Source organism: Trachypithecus francoisi, unplaced genomic scaffold (genome assembly GCF_009764315.1).
Source record: "Trachypithecus francoisi isolate TF-2019V2 unplaced genomic scaffold, Tfra_2.0 Lachesis_group15, whole genome shotgun sequence".
Classification (NCBI taxonomy): Eukaryota; Metazoa; Chordata; class Mammalia; order Primates; family Cercopithecidae; genus Trachypithecus; species Trachypithecus francoisi.
This window is the reverse complement of record NW_022681460.1, coordinates 13,699,622-13,712,854: the sequence shown is the minus strand read 5'-3', so window position 1 is coordinate 13,712,854 and position 13,233 is coordinate 13,699,622. Positions and strand designations below refer to the sequence as shown.

General features: G+C 41.4%; 1 protein-coding gene across 3 annotated transcripts in view; it reads left to right on the top strand.

Annotated features, from left to right (window-relative positions):
- HS3ST5 (heparan sulfate-glucosamine 3-sulfotransferase 5) overlaps positions 1 to 12,261 on the top strand; it is a 290,237-nt gene extending 277,976 nt beyond the window's left edge. For all 3 annotated transcript variants that reach the window (XM_033234351.1, XM_033234348.1, XM_033234349.1), the window contains exons 4-5: positions 4,984 to 5,122; positions 9,651 to 12,261. In XM_033234351.1, coding sequence (XP_033090242.1) covers positions 5,016 to 5,122; positions 9,651 to 10,584 — 1,041 coding nt within the window. In that variant the 5' untranslated portion in view covers positions 4,984 to 5,015 and the 3' untranslated portion in view covers positions 10,585 to 12,261. The remainder of the gene's footprint in view (positions 1 to 4,983; positions 5,123 to 9,650) is intronic.
- Positions 12,262 to 13,233: the final 972 nt, after the last annotated feature.

The window sequence follows — 13,233 nt, the reverse complement described above, 5'->3', positions numbered from 1 at the left end:
TAGATACTAGATTAGTATCTAATCCCACAGAGCAAAACCTCTATGGTAAAAACTGGGTTTATAGCCTAGTATATACCAGATGACCTGTGTATTGTAATTGGATGCTGATAGTTTTTTCATCATAGTTTCCTAAATCTTGCACTACTTCTTCAGTAGGCTTCACATTCTGTCATGTTTTTCTTCTTTTTCCTGTCTGCTAAACTTGAGCAGTTTAACGATTAGGTCATTTTATAATTTCACTCACCCCTACATGCAAAAGCCTTGCAAGTTTTATTCCCGAGCCCAACTATTATCCTTTGGTCCTGTAATTATTTATACAATGGACATGACCCATTTCTACCCACCAAAGGAATGTGTATTGGGATTTTTCCCCTAAACTCCACATCCACCGAGATCAAGATCACTTCTTAGGAAGACACCAGTAAGATCCGGAAGTCTCGAAGGAGGAGGCATAGGAAAGATATCCCAGGTCAGCAAGGAAGCTGATGATTGCACAGAGATAAGAGAAAAGGCGTATGGGGAACAGTGCAGGGACTGACCTGACAGGCTCAGAGGCTGGAGTGAGTGACTTAAGAGGGTGAGAAGCTGACTGTCTACACTGGGACCTCAGAAGGAAGGGCATAGACTTTCAAGAGGAAGCAATTGAACTTGATCCAGTGAACAACCAAAAATAGATGAGGGACAAAATAACTTATATTAGGAAGATTAATAGTACTATGCAGGGCCATGGGAGATGAACGAGGAGAGTATACCAAAATATTAAGGAACAAGGGAGGCACAAAGTGCCTACACGGCACAAAGCAAGAAGAAATTAAGGAGAAATAATTTTTACTGACCTTGGTGGCTGAAGATACAAAAGATGGTAGAAAATGATAAGCTTTATTACTTTATTCTACTTTTTTTGTGTTTTTTTAATTTTTGTTTTTGTTTTTGTTTTTGAGACGGAGCCACGCTCTGTCACCCAGGCTGGAGTGCAGTGGCATGATCTCGGCTCACTACAACCTCCACCTCCCGGGTTCAAGTGATTCTCCTGCCTCAGCCTCCAGAGTAGCTGGAATTACAGGCACCCGCCATCATGCCTGGCTAATTTTTGTATTTTTGTAGAGATGGAGTTTCACCATGTTGTCCAAGCTGGTGATCCACTCGCCTTGGCCTCCCAAAGTGTTGGGATTACAGGCGTGAGCCACCACACCCAGCCTGTTCTAGTTTTATAAATACAAAATTAATTCACACTCGTTGAATCAGAATATCTGAGGGTGGTAGCAAGTGTGTGTGTTTTAAAGGCTCTGCAGACTTACCATAGAGAATCACTGGCCTGTGCAGCAAAGCAGATTCTGGGCTTAGTACCTTTCCGTAAGCTTTCTAGTGCTTCTGAGTCAGTCAGTAGGTTTAGCCCATTGCTAGGAGATGATGATGATACACACCAAGAAGCAGCTAACACTAATCAAACACTCATGCACAATGAAATGCCTAACTGTGGTTCTGACTGCAAGAACAAGAGTTAGTGGAGGTGGGTGATGATCCTGGACTGGAAGCTGGAGAAGGCTTCCCAGAGGAACTGTGATATAGCCCAGACCTTAAAGAATGGGTGGACTGGAGCTAAAAATAGATAGGTGGACCAAGGAGCTGGTGAAAGTGGACGAAGCATTGTGCAGTATAGTTTTAAGCAGGAGGGTGTGGGCATTATGTTTAAATAGCAGCAGAGGTCGGTAACTTCCCTAGCCTTCCTCTGAATTGGCCCCCTGTATGAGGCTGGAGACCCTTGCAAGGGTCATGGGGCAAGCACATTTTTCCTTTGTCTTTCCCATCCCTTCCCTTTGCAGCTCAGCCACAGACAAGCTTTATTCCCTCACACTCCTCATCTGTGAATGCACACTAAATTCATTCATGCTAAGAAACAGATGACACATAGTCCTTTGCATTAGTCTGGCAAGCTAATAAACCTTTGTATAGTAATGCCACTTGTGGAAACCTCCTTTCATTCTTCCTACAGCACTATGGAATGGGGACACCAGAGGTGGTCCTCATATTGCAGATAAGAAAAGGAAACCCCAGGCCGGGCGCGGTGGCTCAAGCCTGTAATCCCAGCACTTTGGGAGGCCGAGGCGGGCGGATCACAAGGTCAGGAGATCGAGACCATCCTGGCTAACACAGTGAAACCCCGTCTCTACTAAAAATACAAAAAAACTAGCCGGGCGAGGTGGCGGGCGCCTGTAGTCCCAGCTACTCAGGAGGCTGAGGCACGAGAATGGCGTGAACCCGGGAGGCGGAGCTTGCAGTGAGCTGAGATCCGGCCACTGCACTCCAGCTTGGGCGACAGAGCGAGACTCCGTCTCAAAAAAAAAAAAAAAAAAAAAAAAAAGAAAAGGAAACCCCAGAGAATCCAACCTCAAAACCGTAGGGCTACTAAGGGAAGTATTTAATTGGGGGACTTGAACACAGTTTTCTTTCTGCCACCCTGTTCTGCAACTTGCTGCAGTATTTGCATTTCAACAAAGATCAGAGCCCAAAGCACGTGGGTCTAACTGAGGACTTCAGACATCAACCTGTAGACAGGAGATTGGTTCTTTCAGTGGAGCTCTGAATCACATTATGTAGGTAATTGTCTTTGTCTTCACATTATCTGTCAGTTGTGTGATCACAGGCAAGTTGGAGAAAATTGTGAGCTTCACTTGACCTATGAAATGGAAATAACTCCATCTACTTTATAGGCTTTTTGAGAATTTCCTGAAATACCACCTGGACGATGTCCTTGCTACACAGTGAGCCTCGAGAAACCTCACTCTCTTTGTCTTCCCCATTTTATCTACACACAAGGCAACCTCTGCTACATCAAAACCACAGGCTCACCCAGCCTACCTGTCTTTGCTCTCTCTTTGCTTATGCTCTTAGTCTTTTCTCTCTTTCCCTCTACCTTTTTCCAGCCACACCTTCCTGCCTTCACTTCTTAAACAAGCCAAGCATTTTCCCTCCTCAAACCCTCATGTGAGCTGGTTCCTCTGCTCACTCGTGTCTCCTTGCTTCTCCTCCTCCAGGTGTCACCCCAAGTGTTACTTCTTCAGGAAGCACTGAAGTAGGTTCTTCCTATTATTCTTTCCCACTAGGTCCTGTAACTTTCCTTTGTCATACTGAATACAATTTGTAAGTATGCATGAATCCTGTATGTAGGCTTAATGCCTGTCTTCTCCACTAGACTGTGGACTCCCACAGGACAAGAACGTGTCTATTTATTCAGCCACTATTCTCCATAGTACCCAGTACAGAATCTAGCACATAAGACATGTTCCATAAGTATTTGTCAACTATGTGTTGGATGAGTACTGGTCTTATCTCTCCCTCTCAGGATGCCCTCCTACCGTCTCCTCAGCAATTCACATAGTACATTCCACATACACAAAAAAATTTTACCATGCCCACATTCTCTGACCTTTTCCTTAATTTTCTTTTTCCAACACTTATTCATACATTATCACGATTGGGTAATGTTCTCTGGCTGTTTCCTGATTCCCTAATCACATTATCAGTTTTCTAAGGACTAAAACTCTTTAGGGATCTGTTTTGGAATCTCCTATAAACCTAGTGTAATAGTTGAAAATGCTTTGGGAATTCAGTGATTTCTCGATGAATGAATGAATAGGTCAATCATTCAATCCTAGTATATCCCTTTTGCACAAGGAAAATCCTCATACAGCAATACAGAGATATCATTGCAGCAAAACAATTTCTAACCATGACTCATTTCTATCTGTATAGCTTCCTTCTTGGGTTACTATTTTGAGTTTCAATAAGAGGCAAACAATCTTATCTTGAAAGGGAGATTGGATTTATTTTTAATAAGAAAGGCTGAATTGGGAGTTTACATTTTCCCCAAAAATTTAATAACAGCACTAGTAAAGCCCTAGACTCCTCAGCTGGCCTTATTTCAGGTATATGAGAACAGAGCTTCCAGGTAAGCTTCTTTCATGATCTAAGAGTGAGACCAATATCACCAAACCTGTCTAAATTCATTGACAGCCAGGGGAGGTCACATAGCAAAAGCATCTAGTCTGAACATGTTTCAGAACCCAGGACTGGGCAGAGGACATGGAGGGAAACATCAGGTTCCCCAAGGCCATTGTCCTCAAACATGTGACATTCTGATACTTACCACTGATAACTTCAGTAAGTATCACTTTGATTTCACCCCCTTCTACTCATAACTAAAACAAAACAAAAACATATGTAATTAAAATGTCATTGCTATGCTCAAAATGATAACTTATGAACTGGGATTTCAAATTCACCTTGTTATTCTGAAGCAGAACCTTCAGTTTATGATTGCCCTGCTGGTAAGCCTCAAGTTGCTCTTTTATTTTTTTTCTTTTTTGAGACAGGTCTTCTCTGTCACCCAGGCCAGAGTGGAGTGGCATGATCTCGGCTCACTGCAACCTCCGCCTCCTGGGTTCAAGCGATTCTCCTGACTCAGCCTCCCTAGCAGCTGGGATTACAGGTGCCCACCACTGCGCCCAGCTAATTTTTGCATTTTTGGTAGAGATGAGGTTTCACCATCTTAACCAGGCTGGTCTTGAACTCCTGACCTCAGGTGATCCACCTGCCTTGGCCTCCCAAAGTACTGGAATTACAGGCTTGAGCCATCGCGCCTGGCCATGTTGTTCATTCTATCCATATTCTTTGAATCATTTTATACACACACACACACACACTATATGTTACATGCATCTTAATTTACTTTGACAATTATCTAACAAGTTCTGTCTAGTTATCATCTTTCCCCCAAGAGTTAGTATTTGATCTTATAACATGGGCCAGGAAAAGAAAGGTAAGTTTTGCTAAATACCTGTTACATCATGACAATTATCAGAGTTGGTGTGGGATCTGCTCTTTGTGCAGTGTCGCTTATCACCTGTCTTCCACCTCTGCTTAGCTCTGTGACAACCAACAGAGCCTCTAAGAGATGACTGCTGATGAGTCCTTCTATCGCAGGCTGCAGCAGTCCTGAAGGTTGATGGAGGGCCATGCTATTCAAACAGCAGGCGTGGCTGAGACAGAAGCTCCTGGTGCTGGGAAGCCTTGCGGTTGGGAGTCTCCTGTATCTAGTCGCCAGAGTTGGGAGCTTGGATAGGTGGGTGCTGAAACACATGCTTATACACCCTGTGACTTTAAGTCTTGATGTAAACTTATTTAGGACATAATTTTAAGTCTATCCACTTGTTTTTCTCCCTCAAAATTCCCAGGAAACATGCTTTTCTGCAGTATTGATTTTGATTTATTGAGCCATTAAAAGAGAGAGATCCAAGTTGCTCAAACCAAGATGTTCTGTCAGGATCCATTTGTATTCCGTGTGCATTGACACTTGTTTTCAGGGAAGAGATAGAGCTGTGTACACTAAAGCTGTCATTTACTAGAGCTCAGTGTGGTCTGCATGCATCTGGTGTTGACCTCTAGCTGTAGCAAAACAGTGATGATGTATCTATGTATCTTCCTTTTGAAATTTATGAGTGGACACTTAATGTGCCATCAGGAGCATTAAAATTATGTATGAGTCTCTAAAGGAGCTCATCAAGTTTGCAATCCATTGCCCTGGAAAGATGGCTGCAGGCGTGGGGAGTTTTAACTATGCTAATTAGCTCTGGTTTTCAGGGGCTGAATGCACCAGACAAGGAGGTTGTTGCTCAGAATAATTGCCCAGAAAGCAATGGGAAATCCATGGAGAGAAAATTACAGTGCTAGGTCTTAGCTCTAAATAGACAAACAGTTGAGAGGTATTGAACTTGCAGAAGTCCCAGCAACATCAGCTGGCTTCACATTAAATATTTCTGGTGTGTTCTGTGTCTAGTCTAATGGGCAAGAACAGAGAAGTTAATTTCTGAAATGTGAAGCTTCCTTTTTTGCCCTTCAAAAAAAATTTTTTTATTTTGAGTTGGAGTTTCGCTCTTGTTGCCCAGGCTAGAGTGCGATGGCGTAATCTCGGCTCACTGTGACCTCCTCCTCCCATGTTCAAGCTATTCTGCCTCAACCTCCCAAGTAGCTGTGATTACAGGCATGCACCACCACACCTAGCTAATTTTGTATTGTTAGTAGAGACAGGGTTTCACCATGTTGGCCAGGCAGGTTTTGAACTCCTGACCTTAGGAGATCTACCCGCCTCAGCCTCCCAAAGTGCTGGGATGACAGGCATAAGCCACTGTGCCTGGCCGGCCCTTTAAAATTAATTCTTGCACTGCAAAGACTGAAGTATGTTCTCCATGAGTTCAGTTCTCACCATCAATGAAAACACATACAAACTTAAAAATGAAAATCTCTTCCTTCCAGTTTTCTTTTCCTTCCAAAGTTTAAGCTAATCTGTAGACCTTATCACTTAGATATTTAGAAATAACATAGCAGTGGTCCTTGTTTTCCTTCAGTTGCTGTCATTTTGACTGGTAAAGTGAACTCCTTTGATGCTTCTCAATTCAAAATTGCTGAGTAATTGTCCCACTCACTAGCTGTTACCTACCTGAAAGTGTAATCAGAGCTTCTCACCGACTTCCAGCAGTTTCCTAAAGTAGCACTTGATGGTTAATGAGAAGCCTTGAGGTGGTGCCATTGGCCTACCTCTGTAATGGAACTTTTATATCCAGCCCTTCCCAACTGACCTTTAATTAGCTTCCAATCATTTATCTTTTACTTAGTAATTGATCTAATGATCACTAATGCGTTATTATTTAGTTGATGATTCTTTTCATTTTTTTTTACTCTGTCTCGAGTCTCTAAGGGGATAGCTTTTATTTGGAATTGAATTGTTTGGTGGGCTTTCTAAAAGCCTCTCACTTGAGACTTTGAGATTATGTCTGAAGGTAACACAGGCTTATTTAGGCCCACCCTCCACTAACTGAAGACCCTGCTTTCTGGGAGGAGGCAGATGTTACTTCTCCCATCCCTTCCAATCCTAAACCTGTATGATTTTTCAGTCTGGGACCCACACTCAGAATCTATGCTGTCAGAAGTGGGAAAGAATATGATATTTTCTCATATTTTTACATCCTATCTTGAGTTAGGGAGTCCAAAAGGCGACTGTTCTGCAGGGTGTAATCTCCCAGGGTAGAAGGTAGAAAAAGGAAGGAAGTAAAGAAGAAAAATGACCCTTTCTACAAGTAGGGAAATTCCATTTGACCTCAAACAAAGCAGAGACTATCTATGTCAGCCACTCTCAGCCAGGGTACTATGAGAGAATTAAATCCTGTAAAAGAGAATTTGAGTGACTGTTTCCTCAATTCTTGCAAGGATGGTACTGACATCATTCCAGGTGCTTAGAACAGAAATCCATCAATGGTTGCCTTATGGAATTAGAGCTTAATTCTCAACCGGAACCCAAGAAGAACTGAAGGATGAACTTGTAATATTCCAATCAGTGTCACAATTAAAAGCATCTTTGCCTATGTATCTATTGATAATTTTATATCCTCTATTTAAAGCCCTAGTACATTAATCTCATTAACAAGTGTAAAAACAAAATTCATGCTTGTCTAAACTATTAACTGGGTTAAATCCTGTTTTTTAAAAGCTGTCTAGGTCAGGCTCAGTGGCTCACGCCTGTAATCCCAGCACTTTGGGAGGCCGAGGCAGGCAAATCACAAGGTCAGGAGTTCAAGACCAGCCTGGTCAACATGGTGAAACCTCATCTCTACTAAAAATATAAAAATTCGCTGGGCATGGTGGCACATGTCTGTAATCCCAGCTACTCAGGAGGCCAAGGCAGGAGAATCTCTTGAACCAGGAGACGGAGATTGCAGTGAGCCAAGATCATGCCATTGCACTCCAGCCTGGGCAACAGACCAAGACGCCATCTCAAAAAAAAAGAAAAAAAAAATTCTCTATATTTTCACACTTTCCACAATGAGCATGAATTGTTTTAAAAATCATGAAAGGAAACATCACGAAAAGTAATATACATTTATATTTCTCCTTAAGCAATATGATAGATAGTTGTTTAAACAACACAGACCAAGACCATGCTCCTCAATTCTGCAGAACAGGTTGGGTGTATTAGTCCGTTTTCACACTGCTATAAAGACATACCTGAGACTAGGTAATTTATAAAGAAAAAAGGTTTAATTGACGCACAGTTCTGCATGGCTGGGGAAGGCTCAGAAAACTTAGAATCATGGCAGAAGGCAAAGAAGCAGCAAGGCACGTCTTACATGGTGGCAGGAGAGAGAGAGAGCTTGCAGGGGGAGGTGCCACACAATTTTAAACCATCAAATCTCATGAGAACTCACTATCATGAAAACAAGGGGGAAATACACCCCCATAATCCAGTCACGTCCCATCAAGCCCTTTCTCTGACATGTGGGGATTACAATTCCGGATGAGATTTGGGTGGGAACACAGAGCCAAACCATATCACTGGGCACGACCTTGAGGTTGTTTCTCATCTCAGATGCCATACAGTCTCTTGGGAAAAGCAAGCAACAGCCTCATTGCCACAGAGGGGGAGATACAGACTCCAAATTATTAGAATAATTGGAAGCTTTCAGGTGTAACAATTGGTTTAACAGCCTTTTTGACTGATATTAATTCCTTTTACCAAGAAGGCTAAAATGCCCTCACAGGTCAACCTAGGGAAAGTATAATGAATTTCAGTTCAATTCAGACTATACCTAAAAGGAAACTCAATTTGCTAACCATATATATTAGCCATGACAAATTAAACGGTCACCATTGTCTACTATCATTGTGACTGTTACCACATCTTTCTCCCTGAGAAAAGCAGAGATGGTCGTTCACTATTCAGGATAATACTGAAGTGAAAATCCTCCTTTCTGGCTATATCCATTGCATTCCTTCTTTTATGAGCTTGAGTTCCTGATTTTAATGGGCTTGGCAATGAGGGCTTGAGGTTTCTGGCCCTGTCAAGGTCTTGTTGATGCCTGGTCCCAAGTGTGGTTGGTGATATACAGCACTTGCTGATGGCAATTGGGTTTGATCCTATATTCAGCAAAGTGGAAATGTAATCCTGACCTCTTTAGATAGAAAGAGAGGCAGAAGAAATATAATAATCTTCGGGCTATCCTCAAGGCCAAGGGCAGAGAGTCTCAGAATGAAAATCTCAGCAAGTTCCAAGATTGGAATTTTGCAGGTTGATGATGCAAAAAGCCCAGGGCAGAAACTGGGACCTCCTTTCAGATTATATCTCAAAGAGTTTCAAGAGCCATGTGAGTGCTGCCGAGCTGCAAGAAAATAATACCACACGAAACGTGAAACACATGGCCTCCCTGCTACCCTTCCACCTCCCAGCTGAAGATTATAATCTCCTGCCTTTCACTTTTTCTTAATGATTTTAACTGGTGAGCTGTTAAAAAGCTATTAGTATGGCTGGTGTCACTTGTCTATCCTGTGCTGCGAACAGAGGTACGCACCGTAGTCAATTAAGTGCTTGGGGAATAAAAAATTTTAAGGAGCACTAATAAAAAAATCTCATCAATTATGTGTGCTCCATTTAATACATGGTTGCTTAAAATAAAATTTCCCGAACATATGTTCATTATGGATTGCAGCAGGCTGGGAATCAGTGGCTTTATTTATGCATTTAAAGTCTTGGTCTGACTGGGGAACCAGGAAAATGAGAAGTTAGCTGCAATGAGCTGAAAGTGTCTCTGTCTTGCTTGCAGGCTACAACCCATTTGCCCCATTGAAGGTCGACTGGGTGGTGCCCGCAGTCAGGCTGAATTCCCACTCCGCGCCCTGCAGTTTAAGCGTGGCCTGCTGCACGAGTTCCGGAAGGGCAACGCTTCCAAGGAGCAGGTTCGCCTCCATGACCTGGTCCAGCAGCTCCCCAAGGCCATTATCATTGGAGTGAGGAAAGGAGGCACAAGGGCCCTGCTTGAAATGCTGAACCTACATCCGGCAGTGGTCAAAGCTTCTCAAGAAATCCACTTTTTTGATAATGATGAGAATTATGGTAAGGGCATTGAGTGGTATAGGAAAAAGATGCCTTTTTCCTACCCTCAGCAAATCACAATTGAAAAGAGCCCAGCATATTTTATCACGGAGGAGGTTCCAGAAAGGATTTACAAAATGAACTCATCCATCAAGTTGTTGATCATTGTCAGGGAGCCAACCACGAGAGCTATTTCTGATTATACTCAGGTGCTAGAGGGGAAGGAGAGGAAGAACAAAACGTATTACAAGTTTGAGAAGCTGGCCATAGACCCTAATACATGTGAAGTGAACACAAAATATAAAGCAGTAAGAACCAGCATCTACACCAAACATCTGGAAAGGTGGTTGAAATACTTTCCAATTGAGCAATTTCATGTCGTCGATGGAGATCGCCTCATCACAGAACCTCTGCCAGAACTTCAGCTCGTGGAGAAGTTCCTAAATCTGCCTCCAAGGATAAGTCAATACAATTTATACTTCAATGCTACCAGAGGGTTTTACTGCTTGCGGTTTAATATTATCTTTAATAAGTGCCTGGCGGGCAGCAAGGGGCGCATTCATCCAGAGGTGGACCCCTCTGTCATTACCAAATTACGCAAATTCTTTCATCCTTTTAATCAAAAATTTTACCAGATCACTGGAAGGACATTGAACTGGCCCTAAAATAATATGTCATACAACACTGTGTGTTGTGCCTGGAGACACACAATGTCTCCTGTAGATTAAAATATGCACTTTTCCTAGGCAGAGCTATCCACGTCATTTTTCCATGTATACTTGTACATACGCAGTGTGTGACCAAATATAAGATCAGTTCTTTTTCTACTGAAAATTTACAAAAAAAAAAAAAATGCTGTCTGCATAGTCACATCTTTTAAGCTATTTACAAAAAAGAAGAGGTGGTGGTATGGGGGGAAAGTGACTTCAGCTATTCTCAAAGAGTTAGTCTTCCTTTGATTCAGAATTTGTCACCCACCATTTTCATAGATTTAAGCCAAAAGATAAATGTGTGAAAATGTACCAATGGCTGCGAAACTTCAGGAAGTAGAGGATCCAGTGATGCATTTTTTTTTTTTCCTAAGGGAAAGCTGGCTCTTTAATTCAGATGCTGAATTGGTGCCATGAAAACAGAAAATGCTATTTTCTTATTATTTAAAAGAATGTCTTATCTCATAAAATTGACATTGTCCAAAGTTCCTATGGTGATTTTGCACTATTGTTTTCTCGTATGGACCATGGTGTCACTTATAGCATGTCGATCACACGTTGGAAAGTCAAGTCCTTTTACTTCCACATTGTATGTCAACAGAGAGAAATGTCATGTACATAATGTATATTGTTGTAAATACTGGTTTCACACTAAGTAATTCTATTTTGTAAACTGAATATGGCTATTTAATTTATTGTGAAAATTAAATTTATTGTGGTATTTAAAAATGGAATGGATTAAAATTACTCTATGTGCAATTTTTTTTTAACTCATTTTGTTTTACATACCCCCTGCTGGCTTCCAAAATGGAAGCTGTTTACGTGCATTTGAGAGCACTTGGAAAGATGTGCTTCCCTGCTGGATTTCTGTACCCTTGTGAAAATGTATTTATGAAGTGAGGTTGAGTATATTAAAAAAGAAAAACCTCAACCATCTGGAAATCAAGTATAATAGCCACCTCAAAGAATCCTAGTGCTGCTCTGCTACAACTTTGTAACAATTAATTTACTTGCAGTTACTGCTGCTCAGGGCAAGAGACAAGGAATATTTTAACAGAATCAAGGCATAGAAGAATCACCATTTTATTTGAACCTCTAATCAGAGTCAGACCGGTAGAGAAATTAAATAAAATAAGATTAGAAAACTCGTACGTACTGAAAGCTGCTGATGCTTCCAAAATGAATACAAGATCTCAGAACTCTCCCTGTTAGATGAAAATATATCAATTTGCTCAGAAAGGATTCAGTTGCCTAGTGTTGCCATTACTAACATAAACATATGGCTCATATTTCCATCCAGAGAAATTAATGCTAAATTGGTGCCTCGCTAACATCAGTTACACTATATTATGCTTACATATATTCAGTAAAATGTGGAAAGGGGTATTAACAACAACAACAAAAAGATGGATTTTTTTTTTTCTCATAATCACGGTTGCTAATCCAGTGGGAAATATTTGAGAGAGTTTTGTTCAACATCACAGTGAGAGTGCCTAGGGAAACTAGCAAATTACAATGGATTCCCCTTTGATTGTAGTAAGTGTTGATTTTCTCCATGAGTTGTTTATCCTATCCAGTGATTTGATGGTGAACTTTTCTAAATAAATAGCCCTTTCCCCTCCGGTGTCGGTATGTATTGCTTCTCAAGCCACTGCCTTGGTAATCATCTCTATTGTTTGAATTAGCAGTGATGCTGTTCTCTCAGCATGAAACAGGCATGACACCAACACGTGCTGGCAGGCCAGCTCCTCCCTCACTGTGGGATGACTCTAGAGTGACAGCCTCAGGTCTAAATGTCAGCCACTTCTCCCCTAAGCCATGAATGAAGTCAATAAAAGATCCTGCTGTCAGATTTCTCTGGGCCTCAACTCTCTGCTAACCATCAGTATAAACTCTTTGAATACAGTGTCCAAGGACACAATCACTGTATTATCATTAATTTCATAGAAGTATTCCTAGACCGCTATACAGCCAATATGATTTTGTGCCAGTAACCATCAAATTATGCTCCCTTGGAACACTGATGTTTCAAAAACTCAGACCAGGTAGGTATTCCATCAGTAAAATTAAAAAATGGTCATCTTTTCCCAGATTAATAGAGGAATAAAAAATAAGTTAATAAATTGAAATTTCTCAGTAATCATCTTTTATGTTACCAATTTTTCTTACACTTTGCTACTGCTACCAATAGTGTGTATCAGACTTTATTCTAAGATTCTATTTGACTTATGCCAACTTTTGTCTCAATAAGCCAGTATTTCTTCACATTTGGGAGCAGGAAGAGGGAAGCACTGTGATTTCTAGTTGTTCCACTTCCTGAGTAAGTTTGAGAATTGTTTTAAATCTTCAAGCCTCCCCACGGAGATTTAAAGCAAGGGCCTATGTTGGGAGAATTTTTTGGGTGGCAGGTTTTATTTCAGTAAAACAACAGTCACAGCCACTGCTGATTGAGCTAGGTAGGGAGAAATAAAAATGCTATGATTTAATAGCGTAACACTCGTGGAGATTTTTTTTTTTTTTTTTTTTGAGACGGAGTCTCGCTCTGCCGCCCAGGCTGGAGTACAGTGGCCGGATCTCAGCTCACTGCAAGCTCCGCCTCCTGGG